The sequence below is a fragment of the Ostrinia nubilalis genome, chromosome 14 (assembly GCF_963855985.1).
Source record: "Ostrinia nubilalis chromosome 14, ilOstNubi1.1, whole genome shotgun sequence".
NCBI lineage: Eukaryota > Metazoa > Arthropoda > Insecta > Lepidoptera > Crambidae > Ostrinia > Ostrinia nubilalis.
The window spans coordinates 805,151-830,287 of NC_087101.1; the positions used below are offsets into that span (position 1 = coordinate 805,151).

Genomic DNA, 25,137 nt, shown 5'->3' on the forward strand with positions numbered 1-25,137 from the left:
CTCTATTAATCGGTGATTACAGGAGACCCACAAACCCATGTTATTCTGCCTAGCCAAACGTTTTGCATTCACACGTAGAATTGCATAATACTAACTGACTGATGATCCGTCAGATTCAGCTTTCAGCCACTAAAATCTGTCCTGGATAACTAGGATTTCAGTGGCAGAGTCCTAATAACTCAATGGATGTTCAAAAGCTACTTAAGCCTGGTCCATGCGACGGGAGCCCGCATTGAGTGTGCGAGCGCGACAGCAATGTAATTACGCGCGAGCGATAAGGATGAGTAGCTTGGGGTCATTGGACAAAATTCTACGTGCTCACAGACCAGACTATAGCAGTGAACGAGAAAATACCGTCTCCCAAGAATTGCAGGAGACTTGCAAATCTCCTTTGTCTTGCCAAGCTAAGATTCTAACTTGCATTTAAGTGTGAAATCGCATAGAGCTACCGAGCTGATGATGGACCATCCTTCCATTGCCTTTATGTGTCTCGCGCGTTCAGAACCTTGAGATTCAGCTATCAGTCATTGGGTCTCTGCGACTAAAATCCTAGTTCTCTAGGCTAGTTTTTAGTAGCAGTCTTAATGACTTCCTTGCACTTCCTTACAACCAGATCGAGCTAACTGCGCATCTCGCTGGAATGCGACTCCCTCGCATTCACCCACACACCTCTCTGCGTTCGCTCCGTTCGTATCAGAGCGTCAACGTGACGTCACGGCTGCCTGGTGCGCAGTTAACTCGACAGGGTTATACTTCCCTCTTTGCTTGAGCATTAAAATAAACTTTCAGCCTGTGGGCTGAGTGTGAGTTTACATGTGAGCTAGTGAGCGTGTTTAAAAAATGTATGAAAATTTTAGTTTTTGAAGGCTAGGGGCGCTCTACAATCCGTCATACATTTAGGCTGGGCTGCACCATCTTATAGATCCAAAATACTGAACTGTCCTATCCATGACATTGACAGTGGGGCGCCACCGTCAATACCGGATCGCTGGTTCCGATTTTTGCCATGTTGGAAACCATATAGTTGAACGATGGTAGCGCCCCCCTGTCATTGAGTTTGGTGGGACAGTTCAGCGTGGGTCATCTATACTTTAACTTTGACAAACGTCAAAAATCTGTCAAAATCCATACAAAAAGCACCGGTTATCGTCAAAGTTACGGTCAAAGTTAGGTGGTGCAACTCAGCCTTAATGTTATTTTTTGACGCGCTCACTTAAAAAAACTCACACTCAGCCCTCTTATGAAGCAAGATTCCCCGTTACAAACAATATTATATTGACCTGGTGCAAGTATTGATATCCGTCCCGTCCGCGTTCTCTGGCCACACGCCGACGGTGGTGAATGTGATGGGGCAGGAGTTGGAAGCCCATGCTACGTCACGCATCGATGACGCTGACGTCACCTGCCGGCACGTCGTCGCGTTCCCTGCAAATTGGTAATGGACAGCATTAAATAAAGCAACCATGCTGAGCTGAGGCACAAATTATTTTAAAGAATACTTCATTCTACCCTTGAAAAGTCAATGAGGGCTATCGTTTTAGCGCTCACCAGTTAGCGCCACTGTAGAGTAAGGTCCTGTCACTTGCTAGTAGCGAAGACAGTGGCACCAACTGGTGAGCGCTAAAGTGGTAGGAGGACTATCGCATTTGCACTCATCAAGATGGCGCCACTGTAGAGTAAGGTCCTGTCAATCGCCAGGGGTGCCAACTGTTAAGTATAAAAACGATAGCCCTCATTAGTTTTCCATCAAAATGAGTTTTTTTTAACTAGCTTTAAAATGAGTAAATCGGCTTGCATTTCCCTCATCACCATCAGGTTATTTAGTCTCCACTGCTGAAGTTCGACCCTCTCTAATTTAGTAAAGGCAAATGGAGGATTTGGCTTACACTCCCTACCTCACGCTAGCCAGAAAAAAGTTACATTCCCATGCAAAATCTATCACAAAGTATAATAATATGTAAAAGAAACGCGTCTTGAAAACTCATTGAAAGTACGTCAGTACTTCAGTAGATTGGAGTCTATGGGACTGGGAGGCAAAAGAATGAAATATTCTCAAAGAAGATACACTCGTCAGATTAGAAATTAATAGAATCCATTTATAAAATAAACTTACAAAATAGTAGTTCATAGTCCCCTGAGTTGCTCCTTATGTACTGGCTGTCTTCCGACCAGTCTAGGTGGGTTATGTAGCTGGAGTGACCCTGTAATACCGAACAGATTCATTATAACTCAAGCACCACTCGACTTTATGTATTTGCCATGCGAATTATACATATTTATGATGCTAAAAATAATGAAATACATTAGCTACTTGGTAATTACAGTGACTCTACATATTCATTTTAGTACTTGAATATAATTATAATGAGACACAGAGAATCTTCTACACTAAATCTATAGAAGCCTATTTAAGCATCGCAGTAGGCGTAGCTTATCTTCTAATATACCTACTAAATACAACATTTACATACCTACAATTTTCTTTAACATTATCTTTACACAAACCCCCTTACTAATAAAACTTACACGCTCGTTGAACAGTGTTTTAAAGTGACGTTTAGTATGGAAAGTCATTTTAAAACAGTGTTCAACTGTGTAACTTTTTATTAGTAAGGGGGAAAATATTTATAATAAAAATAAACTTGTATGTATAGAAATAGCATTTAAAATGTACTTAATAAAGTAAGCAGGCAGGCGTTACCAAATTAAAATGTTTTGTTACCCTTCTACGTTTTCTCTCCGTGCACTGATGCGTGAAATTATGGAATGGTTAGAACATGAAGAAATGATTACATGGGACACCATACATAAATAGGATGAATTTTAATAATGATAACAGTATTATTACAACCGATATAGCCTGAAAAATAATAAGAAAAGCTAGTACAATATTAACGTAGTTATAGATACCGTTATAGATAAGCGTGGGGATTATGGCAATACCCTCCACTATAGTGAAGGAGGCTCATAGTCCAGCAGTGGACTGTAAAGGGCTGTTTATGATGATGATGAGATACCTAATATTAAATAGAACCATAAAATTAATTTCTATGAATGAATGGTTATTTTAATTATGTATGGTTATTGTTCAGATTCAGATATTCAAAGTAGAAGATTGGCCTACCAAAGCTGCAAAGGTATCAACCATAGAGAAGAATTGGTCAACCAAAGGATAAATATAGACTCACCTCAGAGGAGTTAGCTAATTAGTAAGAGGAAGTTTGGCCAACTATAGAATAAAAATTAACTAAGTAATTCAAGGCGTAGGTCGGTCAACCTAAGGGGAAGAGTGGTCAAACAAAAAAAAAGATTAGTCAACCAAAGAGGCCAACTAAACTAAGACTTGACCATAATCCCCACGCTTGGCAGGCGGGTTGGAGATCGCAATTTAAAAGATTGATGTTTTTCAGAGAGCGCTGCTGCCCATTCTCTGTTTGATGTGTAGTCCCTAAGTCGCCTCTTACGACTATGTTAAGGGCTATAGTCTGGTCCGTGAGCACGTAGAATTTTGTCCAATGACCCCTAGCTAGCCATCCTTATCGCTCGCGCGTAATTATGTTGCTATCGCGCTCGCACACTCACTGCGGGCGCCCGTCGCACAGTCGCGACAGCAATATAATTACGCGCGAGCGATAAGGATGGGTAGCTTGGGGTCATTGGACAAAATTCTACGTGCTCACGGACCGGACTTTATCTTTTATTATTTTTAACGTTCATGTTTTTTTTTATGCAAAACAAGGCAGGTATTTGAGGTGTTAATATTTTTGTTTGGTTTCTCACCAGGCACTTGCCGACGCGGCTGTAGCGCGCGCCGGCGTCGTCGACGCGGTAGACGTAGATGAAGTTGTCGCGCGAGCCCAGCGCCACCAGCCGGTTGTCCGGCGAGTATTGGATCGTCTGGATCGGCTCCGTGCTGCAGGGGAATTATTAATTATTTAAACACTATTGCACACACATAAAATATTATAGCCACGATAGCCGGACGGTGAAGTGGTCGGAGTGGCCGACTCGAGATCCGAGGAACGCGGGTTCGAATCCTACCGCCGCTCGACTATTGTGGTGAGCTCACTCGTGACACAAGCATATTTAGCTTAGTACGAGGGGCTAACGGGAGTATTAGTAATTTGTGTAATAACAAATTACTAATAATCTTTTTAAGAAAAAAAAAAATAATATATATACAGGGTGGAATTTTGTAACGCCACCTGGAGGGAAAGTAGGTACTCTTAATATTGTAGATAGAAAAAAATTCTCAAAGAAAACGTTCCTTTATTTTTGAAAAGAAATAGAACTGCATTCAAAGATTTCCAAAAATTTGCTTGCCACACCCGGGAATCGAACCAACAAAAATCTGTTAAAAATTACACCCTGTATTTTTATTGCATCGATCGTTAGGGTCAATAAGAAATCCATAAAATCTTAAATTATTTTAATTATGTACAGAAAATTGTATGGCATGGTAGTGAATTTTCGAAAAAAAAATCGAAATTCTATGAATGCAGTTCTCTTTCTTTTCAAAAATAAAGGAATGTTTTCTTTCTGTAAAATTTTCTATCTGCAGCATTAAGAGTACTTTCCCTCCAGGTGGCATTACAAAATTCCATCCTGTATAGCTTGCCCTACCACCACACCCACAAGGTGGACCGACGACTTTATAAAAGCAGGAAGGCGCTGGACGCAGGCCGCTACCAACCGGCCTTTGTGGAAATCATTGGAAGAGGCCTATGTTTAGCAGTGGACGTCCTATAATGATGATAATGAGAAATTGCTGAGCCTGATGCTAATGACGATGCTGATGACGTCACACAACACTCACCCGTCATGGTGGCTGGCGAGCATCTCGCGCGAGTGCGGGTCAAACACCATCCAGCGACCTGACAGAGCACCCACCGCGATCACATGATGACGTCACACGACACTCACCCGTCATGGTGGCTGGCGAGCATCTCGCGCGAGTGCGGGTCGAACACCATCCAGCGTCCTGACAGAGCACCCACCGCGATCACATGATGACGTCACACGACACTCACCCGTCATGGTGGCTGGCGAGCATCTCGCGCGAGTGCGGGTCGAACACCATCCAGCGTCCTGACAGAGCACCCACCGCGATCACATGATGACGTCACACGACACTCACCCGTCATGGTGGCTGGCGAGCATCTCGCGCGAGTGCGGGTCGAACACCATCCAGCGTCCTGACAGCGCGCCCACCGCGATCACATGATGACGTCACACGACACTCACCCGTCATGGTGGCTGGCAAGCATCTCGCGCGAGTGCGGGTCGAACACCATCCAGCGTCCTGACAGAGCACCCACCGCGATCACATGATGACGTCACACGACACTCACCCGTCATGGTGGCTGGCAAGCATCTCGCGCGAGTGCGGGTCGAACACCATCCAGCGTCCTGACAGCGCGCCCACCGCGATCACGCCGCCGTCTGCCGACCAAGCGCAGCATTGCGCACGCTCCTGGAAATATATTTATTTAGTTAAATAAAAAGTCAATAAATAAATGGGAATATTCCCATCGGTTATTTACACCTCAGCACCCCTCCCCGCTTCGTCTTCCTGGCTATTTTTTGTTTTATTTATTTATTTATATTAGGGAAACAAACAATTTTGATTTACAGACAAATAAGACAGAAAAAATAGGACAGAAATCAGCAAAGTTTCCACAGTTAAAATTAATACAGAGTGCAGACTAAAAATTAATTAAATAGTAATAAATTATACATTAATGTTGTTGCGCGCGCGTTCAATCTACGCACGTTATTTCAACGCGGCGTGTGGCATGTCGTTCAGATACATCATAATATGTGTGTAAAATTACGGAGCGGCATCGCTCCGACGGCACAACGCTGACGCAACGCATTGTAAGTGTGTGCCAGTAGTAATATAGTTTATATGTAAATATAAATAATAATAATAATAATAAATCTTTGGACAATTTCACACAGCGCCAGCTAGCCCCAAAGTAAGCAACTTAATGCTTGTGTTATGGGTGCTAGCTTAACGGATATACTACTTATATACTTTTATACTTTTTTTTTTTTTAAATACATACATATTATACATAGTAACACCCAGCCCCGTCACAGAAATTAAAATTCATCATTTCAAATTTCTGCCCGGCCGGGAATCGAACCCGGGACCTCTCGGCATAGTAGTCCGCTCTGAACCACTACACCAAACGGCCGACTATATATATATATAAGTGTGCGAATTGCTTAAAGCATCAAGTATTTTTAATCCGGCACGGTATTGTATCATCATTTCATCCATAGGACGTCCACTGCTAAACCTAATGATTTTAAGATTGAACGGTTGGTAAGCGGGTGGTAATGAAATGTAACATTCATTGTTATGGCAAGGTAGCATTTATTGCACACACATAATAAATATAGGTACAACAGGCGAGCTTAATGCCATGCGGCATTCTCTTCCAGCTAACCAAAAAGCTAGGCCAAACAGAATTTGAGTAGGCGGTGCAAACTATGTGTATTGTATGTGCATTTCATGGGAGCCTTCAATTGGGTACCAAATGAATGTTACTGACCTCGATGTCCTTGCTCCACACAGTAGAGTGGCTAAGCCCGTCCCACAGCTGCAGTAAGCGATCCCAGCCGGCTGATACAAATTGCGCCAGCGTTGGATGCGTCGCTAATCCCCACACTTCATCCACGTGACCTGCGACCAAACATAATAATTAATCAGCATCATAATTTTAAACAATAGCAGTCCATTACTCGTAGGTTGTGTAAGCATTCTTCAAGAAGCCTACTGCTTTGTAGCCTAAGCACGATCTGCTACTTTTTTCACCTGGCTGCTGCCACTCCTATCCCAGATTTAATCGGACAAATTTTTCGTGACTGTAGTTAGGTACATTAAAAGATAAATTGAAGTGAAAAAAATTTAACACTGTTTTTCTTGGAAGTGTTGAAAGTAATTTTACAAAACAGAAAATATCATATACATTAAGTTGGTTAAACTTGCTATGTGTGGTCACACGTAGCATTAAATTTAGTAGTCTAAAATGTAGTTGCTATTAAAATTCCAATAACTTTTAAACAATTGAAGATTGCTGTACTAACAATAATTTGTTTTCAAGCGATAAATATTGCTCTCCACCGCCTGCCTTATACTCCACGTTAGACACCTGCCACTGGTTGATCACCTAGAGAACTATAGTCTGGTCTGTGAGCACGTAGAATTTTGTCCAATGACCTCAAGCTCGCGCGTAATTATGTTGCTATCGCGCTCGCACACTCACTGCGGGTGCCCGTCGCACAGTCGCGACGGCAATATAAGTACGCGCGAGCGATAAGGATGGGTAGCTTGGGGTCATTGGACAAAATTCTACGTGCTCACAGACCGGGCTTTAGATGCAGTATTACAAAATCAAAAAATCAAAATCAAAAATGTTTATTCAGTTTAGACCACAAGTGGCACTTATGAACGTCAATAGAAAATAATAAAAAAAGAAAAGGTAGCCCTTATGGGGCACTTTACATGTCTCCTTATCTTTTGGGCCCTACCAGCGCTTCGAGACAAACATATGGCAAGTGCTGAGAAGAAACGCCGGAACAAACTCAGTCACCACTTATTGGCAGGAATTATCTAACGGTAAGAATAGTCAAATTTAAGTACATCAAATATGTGCAGACTGAACTGATCACGCATCCTTGTCATCAATATAGTCTCGAACCTTGTAGTACCCTTTGGACATAAGGGTATTTTTACCCGACTACGGCAAAGCAAAAGGAGGGTTATGATTTTGACAGGCTATGTATGTATGTATGTATGTATGTTCATCTGTTCCCTCGTAACTTCTAAACTACTTATCAGAATTCGACAAATGACATATCATTAGAAGCGTCTTAATTGTCCGCTGGTTATAGGCTATATGAGGTTTCACAAAATCTAATGTGGCGCCCTCTATCGGACAAAACATACAGAGAAAAAAAATAAAGTTAAGATAAATATGTCGTGTTTGGTATCATTTGAAAGCGCTTTACTTGTTGCAGTGTATATTTACCGAGCACAGCAGGCGAGAAGCCAAGTTCCAGGTCTCCGTGCAGCACGCAGTTCTTCGTGCTGCCCACGAACAGCTGGCTGCCGCGGCCTTCAGCCACCACGCGTACGCCGCCGTAGTGCCCTTCGATCTGAAATGGTATTGCGGTCAATCAAATATCTGTAGATGTGGCGACATCTATCGACATTCGACAAGCCACTACAGTCTTCAACCAACAGATGGCGCAGACCTTACTGCGGAACACGCCACCGCGCCTACAAATCTGCATCACGGTGACAGAGTTCTACCTAACTAAGTATAAAAACCGAGATGGTTAATAACTGGACCTTGGTCCCCGAGCACAACACCCGCTCGGAAGGAAGCCTAATAACTTAGCTTCCTTATTGTGGTTGAGCATCATATCCCACAGTAGACGACATAAGACGACGAGTAGAACATGAGCAGGCCCCCCACTAGAGGTATCGATGATCTGGCGAAAGTCGCGGGAAGTACCAGGGCGCCACAGGACCGGTCGTTATGGAAATCCTTAGGAAGCCTTTGTCCAACAGTATTTGATAATCGTTTCAGCCCAATGAAGATATCATTGGGCTGAAACGATTATCAAATATCTGATAGCTCTGGGCGAAATATTTGGGCGGTTCTGGCAGCGAGAGATTTCTGTATTTACTATAGCATAGGCCCTAGACACCAGTCGATTGGAAATTACCATGGTATGCGAGAGAGCATGCTTTTGGTTGTAGTGTGCTTAGGCTGTAGGTACGCTAACTTTTACGTGATTGCACATACATGCGTGAGTGCGTACGCCCGCGCGAGTTTTATCTTTGATTAGACTTTTTTTTCAAGTAGGAATTTGTCAAATAATAAGCTTACCACATTCTCTACACCGAGGGCGTTGACTTCAGCATCGAAGGCGACTATTCGCCCGTCCTTGCCTCCTCCGCTCAGAATTCGACCGTCCTGTATACAGCAAACAACATTACTATTTTAGAAATATTTAGCAACATTAAATCGATTATACTTGTTGCAATTCACGAAGGCGAAGGCGAGTGAGCTTCATGTGTGGTGGCTCGCTACCATCGCTACTGTTCATTTTTCAAGTTTTGATAGACATTACATTATCGTTATGTGCATGTACACGTACACACATAAGTAAACTCACTCGCCTTTGTGAGTTGCAAGAACTATAATAGTAATATCACAGATAATCTAATCTATGTCAATGTACGAGTATGCAATATACTTTTTTTGATTAGATTCTCCGAAGAATAACCCCTCCCATCCTTCCACCACAAGGTCGCTTTTTGGACACCTTGACGCCCTGAAATCATGGAGCAGGGTGTCTTTTTACCGTCTGTGTCTTTTACCCAAGGAGTGTGTCCTTGGGTAAATATAAAAAAGTTTTCAATAAATACCTTGAGGCAGCAGATAGAGAAGATGGCGCCTTCATGCACGCCGCGCACCAGCTTGGCCACGGTGTTAGTACCGCGCCCCCACACGATGATGTTGCCGTTCGAGTCGCCCGACAGCACGTCGCCTGACATACAAAATTAATACAATTATATTCAAATACCTACATATTTCAGTATGGTGAATTCAAATAATCCATTCATAGAATCAGTTTTTGGCAAAGCGAAAAGAAGGGCTTACAGATCGTGGTGTAAGGTTAATGTTAATAAAAGTAAAGCCTGGTCCGTGAGCACGTAGAATCCCGTCCAATGACCTGTCGCGCTCGCACACTGACTGCGGGCGCCCGTCGCACAGTCGCGACAGCAACATAATTACGCGCGAGCGATAAGGATGGGTAGCTTGGGGTCATTGGACGGGATTCTACGTGCTCACGGACCAGGCTTTAGTTGTAAAGAATTGGGACGTATAGTAGATGCTCTTTTAAAAACAAATATTTTCTTTTCCAATGTGTAAACTCAAATTCTTAATACATTGTGTTGACGAGCTGGTTTCTACCCAACAACTTTTAGGGTAAAGATCTGATTTACCCCTTGGATGAGACAGCGCAGCGCCCCCTCTCCTTAACCAGAATTGAATTCCCGGTGGAGTTACAAACTGCGCACCTGGTAGCCGTGACGTCACGTCGACGCTTTGGTACGAACGCGGCGAACGCGGGGAGGTTTACGGGTGATTGTGAGAGTCGCATTCCAGCGAGGTGTGCAGTTAGCTCGATCAGAGGAAAAAATATATGAAGATTTTAGTTCATGAAAGTTTCTGCTAGGGGCGCTATACAATCCATCATACATTTAATGTCACGTTTTTACGCAGTCGACATCGAATGCGTTTGATGTAAACACACTACGCCCTCAGGTTGTACATGGCACTCACCGCTCTGGTTGAAGCCGAGGCACGTGACGTACTTGGGCTTGTCGCGCGAGTCGAACACGCCGAGCCGCTTGTACAGCATGTTGGTGTGGTCCAGCGTCCAGAACGCGATGTGGTTCTTGCCGCACGTCACGATCTGGTTGCGGTCTAGCGGGTGGAACTCAACCGCTACTACTGTGTCCACGGAGCACTGCGGAAGATGAGATGATAACATTAAAATTTATGGGGTTAGATCTCTTTATATGCGGACGAGCTGGAACCTGAATAGGCATGAGTGGAAACGAGCGAAAGAAATCAGAAGACTCGAAAAGACTTGAGGGCTCAGAACACTCGAAAGGATTCAGAAGACTCAAAAGCACTCAGAAGACTCGAAAGGACTTAGAAGACTCGAAAGGACTCAGAAGACTCAAAGGATTCGGACTCATGTGACTAACGAGCCCTAGAACCTAGAACCCTTCATTTATCATCGCTGAACCGTCACTATTGTAGAAGTAATTCACAAAATCCACAGAAGACGCTGTACTGTTATTAAGTTATTAAGCAACACGAGTCCGCGGCTTTGGATGAGAACTGGTCATGCCTTGGGGTTCCTGGACCTCGCCAAAGCCTTCGACACCGTGTCCATACACCAATTCCTTTACAAAAGCTGAACTGTTTCGGCATCAGGGGAATACCTTGTGACTGGTTTTGTAGCTATCTTTCGGAGCGCTCGCAGTGCATTCGGGTTGGCACGGACTTCAGTGATTGTCTCCCAGTAGAATTGGGTGTTCCTCAAGGAAGCATCTTAGGACCGGCGTTATTTATAATTTACATGAGCGACCTCCTGGACCTTCCTTTAGACAAAGCTGACATAATATGTTACGCTAATGATGATGGTAATGGTACCTTGGTCTCGGCCAAGCAGTGTCCCTTATCAGGCCGCTGCCACTCCCACACGGAGATGGAGTGGTCGGGCCCGTCGTCCACGCAGGCCAGCAGCGCGCCGCCGTCCGCGCGCGAGAACGACAGGCACGCCGCCGCGCGCTCGAGCTGCCCCGCGCCCAGCACTGCTACAGTGGCGAGGGATACTGAGCTCCACACGCGGACGTGAGAGACGAGTGGGTTCAGCACAATAGTCGAGCGACAGCGGGGATCTAAGTTGCGTTACTTGCTTCAAGAGTCAGCCAGCGAAAGAACTCAGAAGACTCGAAAAGACTTAGAGGGCTCAGAAGACACGTAAGGAGTCAGAAGACTCGAAAGGAGTCAGAAGACTCGAAAGGAGTCAGAAGACTCGAAAAGACTCAGATGACTGGAAAGGACTCAGAAGACTCGAAAAGACTCAGAAGACTCGAAAAGACTCAGAAGACTCGAAAAGACTCAGAAGACTCGAAAAGACTCAGAAGACTCAAAAAGACTCAGAAGACTCGAAAAGACTCAGAAGACTCAGAAGACTCGAAAGGATTCAGATGACTCGAAAGGACTCAGAAGACTCGAAAGGAGTCAGAAGACTCGAAAAGACTCAGAAGACTCGAAAAGACTCAGATAATTCGAAATTACTCAAAGGACTTGGATTCAAGTAACTAACGAGTCCGAATCTTGAAAAGAGACAAGTCTCGAAATGAAGATTAAAAGACTCGAGGTTTTTACAACTCTATTCGTTCGGTTATCTTGTCTTCGTGACACTGGAGGTCATCCTCTTGATAGGCCTCTTGCAGATCGCATCTGGGGTATCACTGATGTAGTGTCACCTATGGGAATGGTACCTTGGTCTCGGCCAGGCAGTGTCCCTTATCAGGCCGCTGCCACTCCCACACGGAGATGGAGTGGTCGGGCCCGTCGTCCACGCAGGCCAGCAGCGCGCCGCCGTCCGCGCGCGAGAACGACAGGCACGCCGCCGCGCGCTCAATCTGTCCCGCTCCCAGCACTGCTAAAGTGGCGAGGGATACTGAGCTCCACACGCGGACGTGAGAGACGAGTGGGTTCACCACAATAGTCAAGCGAGAGGATCTAACTCGCGTTCCTCGCTTCAAGAGTCAACCAGCGAAAAGACTTAGAGGGCTCAAAAGACTAGAAAGGACTCAAATGGGACTCAGATGACTCAGAAGACTCAAAGGATTCGGACTCATGTGACTAACGAGTCCTAGTTCCCTTCATATATAATCGCTGAACCGTCGCTATTGTAGAATTCACAAAATCCACTGAAGACGCTGTACTGTTATTAAGCAACACGGTGTCAGCGGCTTTGGATAAGAACAGGTCATGCCTTGGGGTTCCTGGACCTCGCCAAAGCCTTCGACACCGTGTCCATATACCAATTCTTTTACAAAAGCTGAACTGTTTAGGCATCAGGGGAATACCTTATGACTGGTTTTGTAGCTATCTTTCGGAGCGCTCGCAGCGCATTCGGGTTGACACGGACTTCAGTAATTTTCTCCCGGTAGAATTCGGTGTTCCGCAAGGAAGCATCTTAGGGCCGGCGTTATTTATAATTTACATGAGCGACCTCCTGGACCTTCCTTTAGACAAAGCTGACATTATGTGTTACGCTGATGATGATGGTAATAGTACCTTGGTCTCAGCCAGGCAGTGTCCCTTATCCGGCCGCTGCCACTCCCACACGGAGATGGAGTGGTCGGGCCCGTCGTCCACGCAGGCCAGCAGCGCGCCGCCGTCCGCGCGCGAGAACGACAGGCACGCCGCCGCGCGCTCGATCTGTCCCGCGCCCAGCACTGCTAAAGTTGCGAGGGACACTGAGTTCCACACGCGGACGTGAGGCTGGAACATTAAAACAACAATATTAGTATTTAAAGTAATGGTGCAAAGATAAACATTAAGGCGTCGTAGTCCGCGCATCGCTAAAATCAAGTGGCAGTGGGCGGGGCACATAGCTCGGAGAGCTGATGGCCGTTGGGGCAGGAAAGTTCTTTTGTGGCGACCACGAGCCGCAAGACGTAGCGTGAGCAGGCCTCCCACTAGGTGGACCGACGATCTGGTGAAGGTCGCGGGAGGTGCCTGGATGTGAGCGGCGCAGGACCGGTCTTTGTGGAAATGCTTGGGGGAAGCCTTTGTCCAGCAGTGGACGTCTTTCGGCTGAAACGAACGAACGAACGAAGTCCGCGCATCAGCTTGTTGGGATAGCTTTATGTCATGTGGGTCATCATGTGGCCCCTGTATTAGCGCTGTTTCTAATAGTGTCAAGACCAGTCTTTAAGACTATAATGTTGGTGTAAGCGACAAAACGGCTCTATTTGAAAATAATCATGTCAACGACTTGTAATTTCTATGACTTTTGACAACACGTAATTATAAACACATTACCACTCCAGCACTTGACGTCATCCTTGTGAGCTGTAGCCTTTCGATATCTTGTATAGTTTAGAAATAATCGAATGAGATCACTTATCGTTTCCACCCTGAACATGTTACTTCGCAACCGTGCACTCGCTGCTGTAGTATGGTGCTGAGCTCTGGGGTCTCGGTGCCGACCGAGAGCGGGTATTTAGGATGCAGAAACGCGCTGTGAGGGCCATTGTACAGGTATCGCAGCGAACAACTGTTAGGCCTCACTTCAGAAACCTAGGTATACTCACCCTGCCGTCCATAGTAATTTACCAGGTAGCTATATACACGCGCGAGAACCTGGACTCATTTGTGAGACATAGGGATCGTCACAACTATAACACTCGCTTCGCCGAAGCACTAGTATCGACTGCAGGTAGACTACGAAAGTCTGACTCTTTGACGCACGTATTGGGGCCTAAAGTATACAACCGATTGCCTAAAATAGTGAAAGAAGCGGTATCACTCCATTCTTTCAAATTTCAATTAAAAAAGTGGTTGATCGAGCAGGCGTTCTATAAAATTGACGAACTGTTTGGAATTTAATTATTATTGACACTGTTACCCACTATTTATTTTGACATTTAATTGACATTAATTCTATTTGTATTATTAATTTATTTGGACATGATGTGTATTTCTTTCTTATTAATACTGCAATTGTTTATTATTAATAAGAAAATATATTGAAAATTTGACATGTAATGAACATTATGAATAAATTTCTTATTCTTATTCTTAATGTTGGTGCAAACAAGCAGTATCTTACCCTGGCATCATGGCGGTCGTGGCCCGCGCACTGGCCACTAGCCACAATCAGCTTATTGGGGTGAATGGCCAGGCACTTGACGTCATCTGTGTGACCGGTGTAATGGCGCTGGCACTGCTCGTCTACGTTGAACAGCACCACAACAGCTGCCACGAAGTAGACTATCTCCCCCGTTGGAAGAAGGTAGAGATTGCTGCGGCAGTCTTTGCCTCTGAGGACAGATACAGGATCATTCTTAGAATGTCGTTCGATTGATTGTAGTCCCTTGATTCTGATGTAAGTTGACACTATTAACAGAGAATTCTAAATTACAACTTTGCAAAAATAACAGAACATTTATGCCCTGGTAACCAAATTATTTCTCAATTCATCATCATCATCACAGGTAATTTATTTATAATTCTACTGATACGACCTTTCCCAATTTATCAAATATCAATAGATAGGAGGATTTCCCCACGCTGGTCAGACGGTTAAAGGGTGTTTTTTCTCGATTCGTATGATTTTGTTTATTACCTATCTCTTTGATTCGTGTATTCCTCAACCGTAAAATACGTTTTTTTAGTACATTTGGAAACCTTAGTGAATTAATTTCTCATGTGACTGTAAAGTTTTTAATGAGAAATAAATGTTCTTTAAACCTAAACTTAATAAATGCACATCTTCGGATAGTCACAACAGAAGTCTTTAAATTTTTACCATGCCCACTTTCACCTTCTACTTTCCAACTAACACACTTCTACGGCCTTCATAAGATAACTTAAATAGTAAAAAAGCTAAATTCTCATCGAGTCCGACGTTTCCTTTCAGTGGCGTGGATGATTGGCCGCGCTGTGGAGCGAGACCGTGGCCTTGAACGAGGTATTGACTAAGGTTGAATCAAACGGTTACCTACTAATTCAAACTGTTGTTAAATTAAATTCATTTAAGTTAATTACTTAATTGATTTCATGTGTAAGCTCGCTACTTGTTCATAAGAACATCACTTTAAATAGACTAATCAAATATGTTTGCATCGGTAACTGCGTAAGCGTAACTTAAGGGGGTGCAGCGCGGACGAAAAACTACGACTTGATAGCCGAGCTAGCGGTGGCGCAACGAACTAACACGATCGCACACAAACTGCTTTACAGAGTAGAGACAAAAAAGACTCAACACAGTAAAAACACGTATTTTCACTAATTTTGCTAAGCAAAAAGTGAATTTATAATTCATAAAGGATGGTTAAATATTTTAATTAGGAAAAAAGGAAGGATTTGATTTTTGTTTGTATTGCTGCAAAAATTCTTACACAATTAGAATCCTATTTTAATTATTTTGATGAACATAGGCGTTAAAAAAGTTTCGTAAAAGAGTATTTTTCCTAGACGTTCAATTCAAATAGGCTGTGTAGCGGCTTTCCATTCTATACATGGCCAAAACGCAAGGGTGTGAAAATAATCGAGTAATAGTTTGGAAATAACTATTTTACTAATCTCTTTCAAACTATTCTCGGCGTCAAATAAATCGCACCTCCCGCGACAAGCACTTTCAATATTGGTACCATTTGACAGCCTAGTTCTAAACTTCATTTCATTTCAAGGAAAGGTTTTTACCCTAAAAATGTGTCTTTAGAAGGATCCAGTGTCTTTTCTTAAAGCGATAGGTAGTTACGCTTGAGCCAACTTTTATGGTTATAAAACTGTTAAATTGGGATTAATTTCTATCCATTTGTTAAAGAGGACACGTGAGATCATTATTTACTTTTATAACCACAAAAATTGGTCTAAGTGGTCCCAAAGGTGAGCCCCAAGTGAGGCCCCGAGTGACCTTATATGCATAAGTTACATTTAAGGTACCTGTTGTTGTGTTTTTATTTAAGTTTTTTTATTGGACTTTCAAATAACACCAATATTTGTGGGGTACCATGATTGTGCCAGAAGAAAATCTTCAAAGTTATTGTGCGATTTATTTGATGCCTAGTGTATATGAGCAGTTCGCAAATACCGCTAAATAGAAATAATGTTATGAATTTATTTATTTAATCCTACCAAATAAATTTATTTTGAAAAACCACGTACTTGCAAGAGTGTTAAAAATCTAGTTTTATATCGATTTGATAAAATAATAAGTAAGTAATAACAAATAAAATTAATCTTAAATGTAATTCCATAATATTATTATATTTTAACGGAATTTTACTGAATAAGTATGAAACTAAATTTTTAACACTCTTGTCAAGTGTAAGAGGTGAATAATAGTTTGGAGCAAAGACGCGAGCATCCACGATACAAATTATACACGATCAGCCCCCCTAGACAATTTGCATTTTTTTTATCGAATTGAAAATCGAATCCGTTTTTGACACTCTTCATACAAAAAAAAAAGGCTTTTCGACCATTTTTCGACTGGTTTGCGATTATAATGTGCACTATGTCTAGACCCACAGTACCCATCAATTACTTAGTTATTTATAGGTACTAGCTGGCTTAACCCGGGTGGAATTTAGTTTGTCGCTGATCGTCATAAATTATAGCCCATAATATGTTAATCTGGGTTATAAACAATAATACTGTACAGTTTCATTAAAATCCGTTCAGTAGCTTTTGCGTGAAACAGTAACAAACATCCAGACATCCAAACTTTGGCATTTATAATATTAGTGGGACTATTTTCAAACATTTCTATACTGAAACAAAATATTATGAAAATGACAGAAAATGGAATATGGTAAGTTGTAGGTACGGCAGAGAAAGGTTGCAAGGGTTTTCTAGCCATAATATCTAAAATAAGTAAAATATTTTTCGTAACAATCGAACTCATAACAAAAGAGATACTATTTGCACGCTCTGCTGTCTACACTACTCTGTAAAGGATTGACAAACACACATTTGACACTTGACAGCTACGATAAAGCAAAACGCCTGTTGATTTCTTCACGGCAAAGTTTTTTTTGGGAAAATCAAAAATTCTCAATATTAATGCATTAATACCAAAAACGAAAAAGGGGGCGACCTTCAAAATATTAATTTGAACATTTCCATATAAGAATTATTGCTTCATATGTTAAATTAACAAAGTTCTCGAAGAAATAAATTTTCCATATGTCTCCATTTTAAATGTTGTTTATCAATTTTTTACGTATTTATTTAAAATTTCGAAAAGGCGGCGACCTAGAGCAAGGATTGAGCTACCCTAAACAAGTTCATTTGATGAATTTAAGTCACTAATCGCAGAGCACTCGTGATTTAAAAATATGTAAATTTTATAGATTCTGTGCAGGACCCCCTTAATGAAACATGAAATGAGTAGGTACCACCTACTTGAATGAAGTTACAAACAAATAGTATTTTAACGGAATTGTAGTTTAGTCATCAAAATAATAATATGGCAATAATGTAACCTTGTAAACTAAACAGCATTTTCCTGGCCTAGAATAAAACAAGAAATCTAAATTCACTTAACGTATACCTTCATGTTGAAAAGCCGTTATCATTGTGCCAACATTTTATCTATAAATTACATCAAGGCGTTGGCAACCCTACCTTCACAAGTATCATTTTGCGGAATTCTTTTTGTTTCCGTTAAAACAATGTTAGCAACAAAAACAATAAAATAAAAAAGTTTTTTGAAGCGTAGTACTTTATTTACTTCCATCTTGTACTGAATTATAATTTAATTTTAAATTAAGGGCATCGCATTTCCCTTCGACTCTGCATTATTTTGCTGCACTATTTAATTGTAGAGATATAAATATTTAAATCTTTTGGCTACCGCTACTTTTCCTTTCTTTAAGTACCTACCAGTTTTAAACATTGTCAGTTTAAAGCATTTAAAGCCACTATTTCCATCAAATATAAAAGGGCGGTTAGTAAACAAACTTGTATAATTACATAGGTACGTCTATAAGAAAAATAATGAGTCACACATACTACGCCTTTAAAAAAATGAAAATGAACTAGTTTTAGCACCATATTAGAACGTTTCGTTCTAGATTTAAGTTGCGTGTTCCCTTTGTCCGAAAAAGTAACTAGCTTAACGTTTCTGACATAGATCGATAAGGTACTTCCGTAGGTCCTTCCTACCCGCATGCCCAAGTACTTACTAAAACATCGTATGTATTTTTGTTACCGATAAAGTGTTTTCTAATGAGCAGGTAGACATACATTTTAACTAACATTTAGTGACTGCGAACTTCGTACCGCCAATAAAAGTTCTATAGCCTATGTTCATCAGGGATAATATAGAATTCTAATGGTGAAAGAATTTTTCAAAACGGTCAAGTAGTTTCGGACCCTATTCAATACTTGTATTGGTTGTTTGTAAACAAACGACCAAATTTTTGTTAAAATGAAACGCGAACGTATAAAATCTTACTAACCAAATTTTTTCTTAGATTACGTACCTACTGATGTAGATAAATACATAGTTAGGAACCTTTCCGCTTCAACAAGCAAAGTTAGTGTTAGAGAAATTGATCTAAGGTGCGATTAAGATGTCCAGCGAAGAGCTTGGCTGGCCAAGCGTATAACAGCACGATAGCCTTGGAGCCGCCGGCCGAAACAAAGGCACGCTTCTCTTATTCCGTGTACAAGCTAAACAAAAGAATCTAAAGATATTGAATCTTTATTTCATTTTAAATAAGGTAGGGCCCAAAACATAAGGAGACATGTAAAGTGCCCCATAAAGGCTACCTTTTTCTTATCTACTGTATTTTGACGTTCATACTCGTAAGTGCCAGTACTGGTCTAAATCGAATAAAATATTTTTGATTTTGAATAGTGATGAAAATAAGCTTATATTTACTTTTATTTGAGAAATAAAAAGACAATACTGCTCTACAGCGATTTGGGATTTTTTAATGTAGAACAAGGCAGGTATTTGACCGCAATCGCACCTGATGTTAAGTGAGATGCAGTCTGGTACACATCTGCCCTGAAATGCTTATTCACTCTCGAATTGAAAAGGCCCGGATTATAGTGTTCGAGAAAGACAGCAGCAAGCGACGAATTCCAGTCCCCAGCTGTTCGCATTTGGGTCAGTTTTTATGATGTACCTAGTCTATGGTGTAACATAATTAATGTGACTTAATTATAGTAGCACCTATTACCTAGCAGTAGTTAGATCACACTTTCAATATTAATTTCCATGGAGACCATAACGTTTGACCTCTTTGTCATTCATGTGATGTCAGACTGAATAATGTGTCTGGAAAAATAATGGCGTTGTTAAGTTAATTACTACTACTTACCTTAATTGTGAAAACGCACGTTTTAAAGACTTATTTAAAATTATACCTATTTTCAATGGGTTTGATAAATTATAGCTTGCTGACTCTGCAAGTTATTGCGTTAATTTCGTTAATCACCAGAAAAAAATCTGTAGAAGTTTGATTTCGACCGACTATAATCCTCTATAGCGACTGAAGCTCAGTGGTTTAAAGCAGACCAGTCCTTCTGCCATCAAAAAGTACTTAGTAAGATTTGAGTCCCACCTTCCGAGACAATCAATTTTGATTCTAAGACATCAGTAATACAGCTAAACTTTTAATACTTTAATCGACAAAATTAAGTATCAAGAAAAGTCGATAGGAGTTAATCAATGTCCCAGAACTTCAACAAGATTTATATTATCCGCACCGACCTCGATGTGTACCGAACTCCCAAAAAGTATGTTTGTCTGTAAACTTCTATGTAAGGCGTTGTCGTGGGCGATAATCGCCGCAATTTGCCGGACAATTGGATAAATGACCGATGACTTTCAGTTAACAGTCAAAGAGTATGCCGGGCCATTGGAGACATTGAAATTTATGGTATACCTACCTAACTAAACATTTTAACGTAAGCGAAATCACAAATTGGTTAGTTGACACCAATAATGCTAAGTTAATTCCAGCTCTGAAATAGGTACATTGCTTTAAAATTAATTGCCCTACAAAAACTTGGGAGTCAGGCTTCATAAAAAGTATGCCAACGGGCTGGTGGTGTGAAGCCTAACTCCATCGTGTAACAGATTCAGACAGACTGACTAATATACAAAGTATGCCCTCAGGTCCATTGCACATTGCCTGCACTGTATCTTCATTATATTACTTTATCAGACGAAAGTATTTTATCATAAGAACTTAAGTACAGTCGATAACCCATTAGACTAATCATATTTGTTTCAAAAGTGCACCTGTTAAGACTACATGTTTAAGTGTTGCATTACAGTAACAATGTAGGTACATACAACGTACTTTTTTTACCGTAAGTATTTATTTTAGATACTTAATGCTAGAATATGAAGTACTTGGTACGAAAATATTATATCATCAAAATAATACATAAAGGAAAATAATGGTCTACGATAACAATATTAGTTTGTGGATATAAAATATTTAATTTAGGTACTAATCAATCGTATCAGTAACAAAAATATCGCGTGTCAGAACTTTCAATATATTGCTACACATAATAATGATATTGTACTACGATAATAATTTATTAGTTCTATGTATAATCGCGTGTGGGTGGAGTTTTCCCATGAAATTAAACCCCTTTGTTACTGTAGTGTGTTATCCAGCCCATGACCTGACCTTGGGGAAATCGATAGACTATCGTCCATTTAAAATTCATGGCATAATCCCATAACTACGGCTGTCACGAGTATTGGTCAAGCATTATTATTTGATGCTATCAATATGGTGCTCTCTAAATCAATATTTTTGTCCGTTTGTTGACAGTGAACACGTATTAAAATATTGAAGTACCTACACGTAACTACATATTACGTTATGATTACAAATTAATGATGGAAGGTTTGTTGGTATTATTAAGTAACTAAATAATGCCCGCGACTTCGTACGCGAAATCAAATCGTAATTTTTCCCTTGTTTTCTCACCGTTTAAACCTTCCCTGGACTACAACAACCAGCCATTCCTTCATGGGTCCTTATTTTACTAGCAAACGCTCACTCACCTGTACCCATACACCCACTCCAGCTTCAGCTTGTTCTGCGGCGGGGGGGCCACCTTAGCGGGGTCCAGGCACTCCAGGCTGCTGGGCGCATGTAGCACCATGGGCCTTCCCTCATGGGTCCTTATTTTACTAGCAAACGCTCACTCACCTGTACCCATACACCCACTCCAGCTTCAGCTTATTCTGCGGCGGGGGGGCCACCTTGGCGGGGTCCAGGCTCTCCAGGCTGCTGGGCGCATGTAGCACCATGGGCCTTCCCTCATGGGTCCTTATTTTACTAGCAAACGCTCACTCACCTGTACCCATACACCCACTCCAGCTTCAGCTTATTCTGCGGCGGGGGGGCCACCTTGGCGGGGTCCAGGCCCTCCAGACTGCTGGGAGCGTGGAGCACCACGGGTCGCCCTCGGAGATACATCGCATGGAGTCATCTTCATTGTACTGGCGATGCTGACTCACCTGTACCCATACACCCACTCCAACTTCAGCTTGTTCTGCGGCGGGGGGGCCACCTTGGCGGGGTCCAGGCATTCCAGGCTGCTGGGAGCATGTAGCACCACGGGCCGTCCTCGCAGGTACATCGCATGGAGTCATCCTCATTGTACTGGCGATGCTGACTCACCTGTACCCATACACCCACTCCAGCTTCAGCTTATTCTGCGGCGGGGGGGCCACCTTGGCGGGGTCCAGGCCTTCCAGGCTACTGGGAGCGTGGAGCACCACGGGCCGTCCTCGCAGGTACATTCGCATGGAGCCGTCTTCTTCATTGTACTGGCAGGTGTGAGTGCTGGGGAAAGTGATGAAGTAAGTACAAGTACTCATATCGTCGATAATTCCCTGGACAAAGCAACATTTGTGACAGTTTTAATTTCGAAAATGATTCACTTTCGCTTTTATGACTTTTAAAAACGCCGGGACAAAGTGATTTCGAAATGAAAATTCGAGTTTATCTGGGGGGCAGGTAATTTTTAAGGTTCCGTGTTACAGAAATAAGCCCAAAGATTGATGTGAAATCGAGTATTAAGTGCTGTTTTGCAATACGGACCCCTAGTCTCCAATGCAGGAGCATGACCCTCTAATTTTTTGACACGGTTGGAAGATTTGCTCAATTATGATGGCAGTGTCCTATTTTAGTTCAATAATGGGGAACAGGGTTTTTAATGTCAATGATAGGTACAACAGCTAGATAATGTTGCTTTTTATTATGAGGCCCTAGAGAAGTTTTGAAAAAACGATTTTATTAATGCTGAATATGTGTTGATGTCAGGATTGGTTTATGAAATAATTTGACCTAGGTACTTCCTTAGCATCTGCTTACTTGAGATTGAAATCTTCTCTTTAACTATTAAAATTACTAGTAGTCACAAAACACGATAATATGTAATTTATTTTTAACATAAAATTGCATATTTTTAATTTATTTTATAAGGGAAAATAATAATAATAATGTTATCGTTAATGGTTAGTGATGGTTATTTATATTTTAGTAATAATTAATTTATTTATTTTTAATAAATCGAAAATGTTAATGCATGCCTTTCGTCAGTCAGTTAGTAAATTTTATGTTAGTGTCTGAGACAGATTTTTTTTTATTATTATTATAAATAATCAAGCATAAATCTCCCGTTGCACAAAAACCGCAAAGCGACTTACATCGAGGTGAATGACATTTTTGCAGTATCTACCGGCGCTTCGCCCACAAAGTCAAAGTTTTAAAAGAAATACGACCACCCGCGAAGAGGCAAGCGTCCAAATGCCCACTAGTCGGCACAAAACAATCTAAAAACAAATGTTATTATCCTGTTACATGAGTGTACACGCTAATTGACCATTATCTGATAGGAAAATGATAGCGATGTAAAACTTTTATTTATTTATTTATTTATTTATTTATTTATTGCAATAAAATACATTGTACACTAAGAAACTTAAAACTAGGTAACTTAGGTAACTAATGCACACCCGGTTGGGTACAGCAATCTACTTACATATTAAGTAGGTACTATAATATGTTATCTTACATACTTATTTCAGTTATTAATAGATTTATATAAAATATTATATTATATTTATATAACAAATGACAATAATATACCTCTACTACTTCTAACAAAAACTATTATTTATCTTCCATAAAATCTTTAACACTATAGAAACATTTATTTATTAGGAATGCTTTAAGCTTTTGTTTAAATATATGAATGTTATCTATATCTATATTTTTTATACTATCAGGAAGATTATTAAAAATTTGTATGCAACGATATGCCGGGCTATTTCTAAACATTTCACAGTTAGGGGTTGGAAGGAGAAGTTTAGTCCTGCGGCGGGGGTTTGGATCTTGCTGGAATAAGTACATGTGCTTTCTTACGAATATTGCTGCTTCTAAAATATAAATAGATGGTAGAGTTAACATTTTTTCATTAATAAAATGTGGTTTGCAACTGACTCTTTGTTTTATATTTATAATTATTCTTAAGCATTTCTTTTGCATAATGAATAAGTCTGGAAAATCACAGCTATGACCCCACATGATGATGCCGTAGCGTAGCCAGGCGTACGCATAGGCGTAGTAAGCTGAGAAGGCGGTTTCTTTTGATGAATTGGTTTTTAGAACGCTTAACGCATATAAGAATTGAGATATTTTAGATTTTACTACTTCAACATGTTTTTTCCAGTTCAGGTGAGTATCTAATGTGATGCCTAGAAGAGTAAACTCGTTTATTTCTTGTACATTTATTGTTTTAGTTACAGAGTTAAGGTTAAGTTTTTGTAACCTACCTGTCGTCCATGGCGGCAAAATAATCAAAATATTATTTTTTTCGTTCAAATAAGGCAAAGGAATCGAGCACACGGCCGCGGGATAACTTTTTAAAACTGGTTTCGGATTAAATAACGCGAATCATACAGCCGGCGACCGAGAAAAACGTCGGTAGACTGCGGGTGAATTCAACGAAGCGGACTGAGACGGTATTCATAGCACTTTAGTTTGCGTGTTTTGCTTTGATTCGTCACACATCGCTACTTGTGTTTGAAGTTTGGTAATAACTAGACAACGGCGGCGCGCAATGTATTAGTCGACATCTAAATGAGGTCATATCTGTTACGTGGTACTTACAAGAATGATGTTGTTGTACTAAGTTGTTGTTATGAGTCATCTCTAATCTAGATGAATGCAGAGTGACGTTTATTTAGGTTTGTTTGAAGCAAATTGCAAGCGTTCAAATAATGCCCATACTGGTAACAATCAAGATTCTGAAGACACAAACTAAAGGTCAATAGCTACTACCTACGCCTGCTAATTAGCAGATGGCCAATCAAGTAAAGTCGTCTTCAAACCCACACCTGTGAATGAATTTGTAATTCTAAAGTAACTTTAATTTATTATGGAAATATGTGACTATGTATAAGAGTATACACGGCACCTTATTTTTGCCTGTGATAAAACATTTTTGTTTATTGTGATAATCACAACGTAATACAAATTATTTAATTCATGATCATTAGAGCCGTTTTATTTTTTCATGTTCATGTTTTTTTATGACAATGTACAGTCCGCATCATTACAGTTAGATACAAAATAGGGCTTAGGCCCGATTCGACCAAACTTTTATCCGAGAATAACTCCTGGTATACTTAACTGGCACATTGACAGATTCAGTATGGCAAATATGTCAAAACTGACGTAGCAACTTCTAAAGATGCTAAGAAAACTTTTAATCTGATGGATTTTCAACAGATGAC

The 25,137-nt window shown here is 41.0% G+C and overlaps 1 protein-coding gene across 1 annotated transcript in view; it reads right to left on the reverse strand.

Moving 5' to 3' along the window:
* The window catches only part of LOC135077971 (echinoderm microtubule-associated protein-like 2), a 30,647-nt gene extending 5,953 nt beyond the window's left edge, over positions 1–24,694 (reverse strand). The window contains exons 1-14 of the mRNA XM_063972510.1: positions 24,175–24,694; positions 23,047–23,172; positions 22,016–22,180; positions 14,455–14,665; positions 12,915–13,121; positions 10,371–10,557; positions 9,449–9,570; positions 8,907–8,993; positions 8,040–8,166; positions 6,561–6,691; positions 5,352–5,473; positions 3,781–3,913; positions 2,114–2,201; positions 1,281–1,425 (exon numbers count right to left, since the gene is read on the reverse strand). Of these exons, the coding sequence (XP_063828580.1) occupies positions 1,281–1,425; positions 2,114–2,201; positions 3,781–3,913; positions 5,352–5,473; positions 6,561–6,691; positions 8,040–8,166; positions 8,907–8,993; positions 9,449–9,570; positions 10,371–10,557; positions 12,915–13,121; positions 14,455–14,665; positions 22,016–22,180; positions 23,047–23,063 (1,742 nt within the window). The 5' untranslated portion in view covers positions 23,064–23,172; positions 24,175–24,694. The remainder of the gene's footprint in view (positions 1–1,280; positions 1,426–2,113; positions 2,202–3,780; positions 3,914–5,351; positions 5,474–6,560; positions 6,692–8,039; positions 8,167–8,906; positions 8,994–9,448; positions 9,571–10,370; positions 10,558–12,914; positions 13,122–14,454; positions 14,666–22,015; positions 22,181–23,046; positions 23,173–24,174) is intronic.
* Positions 24,695–25,137: the final 443 nt, after the last annotated feature.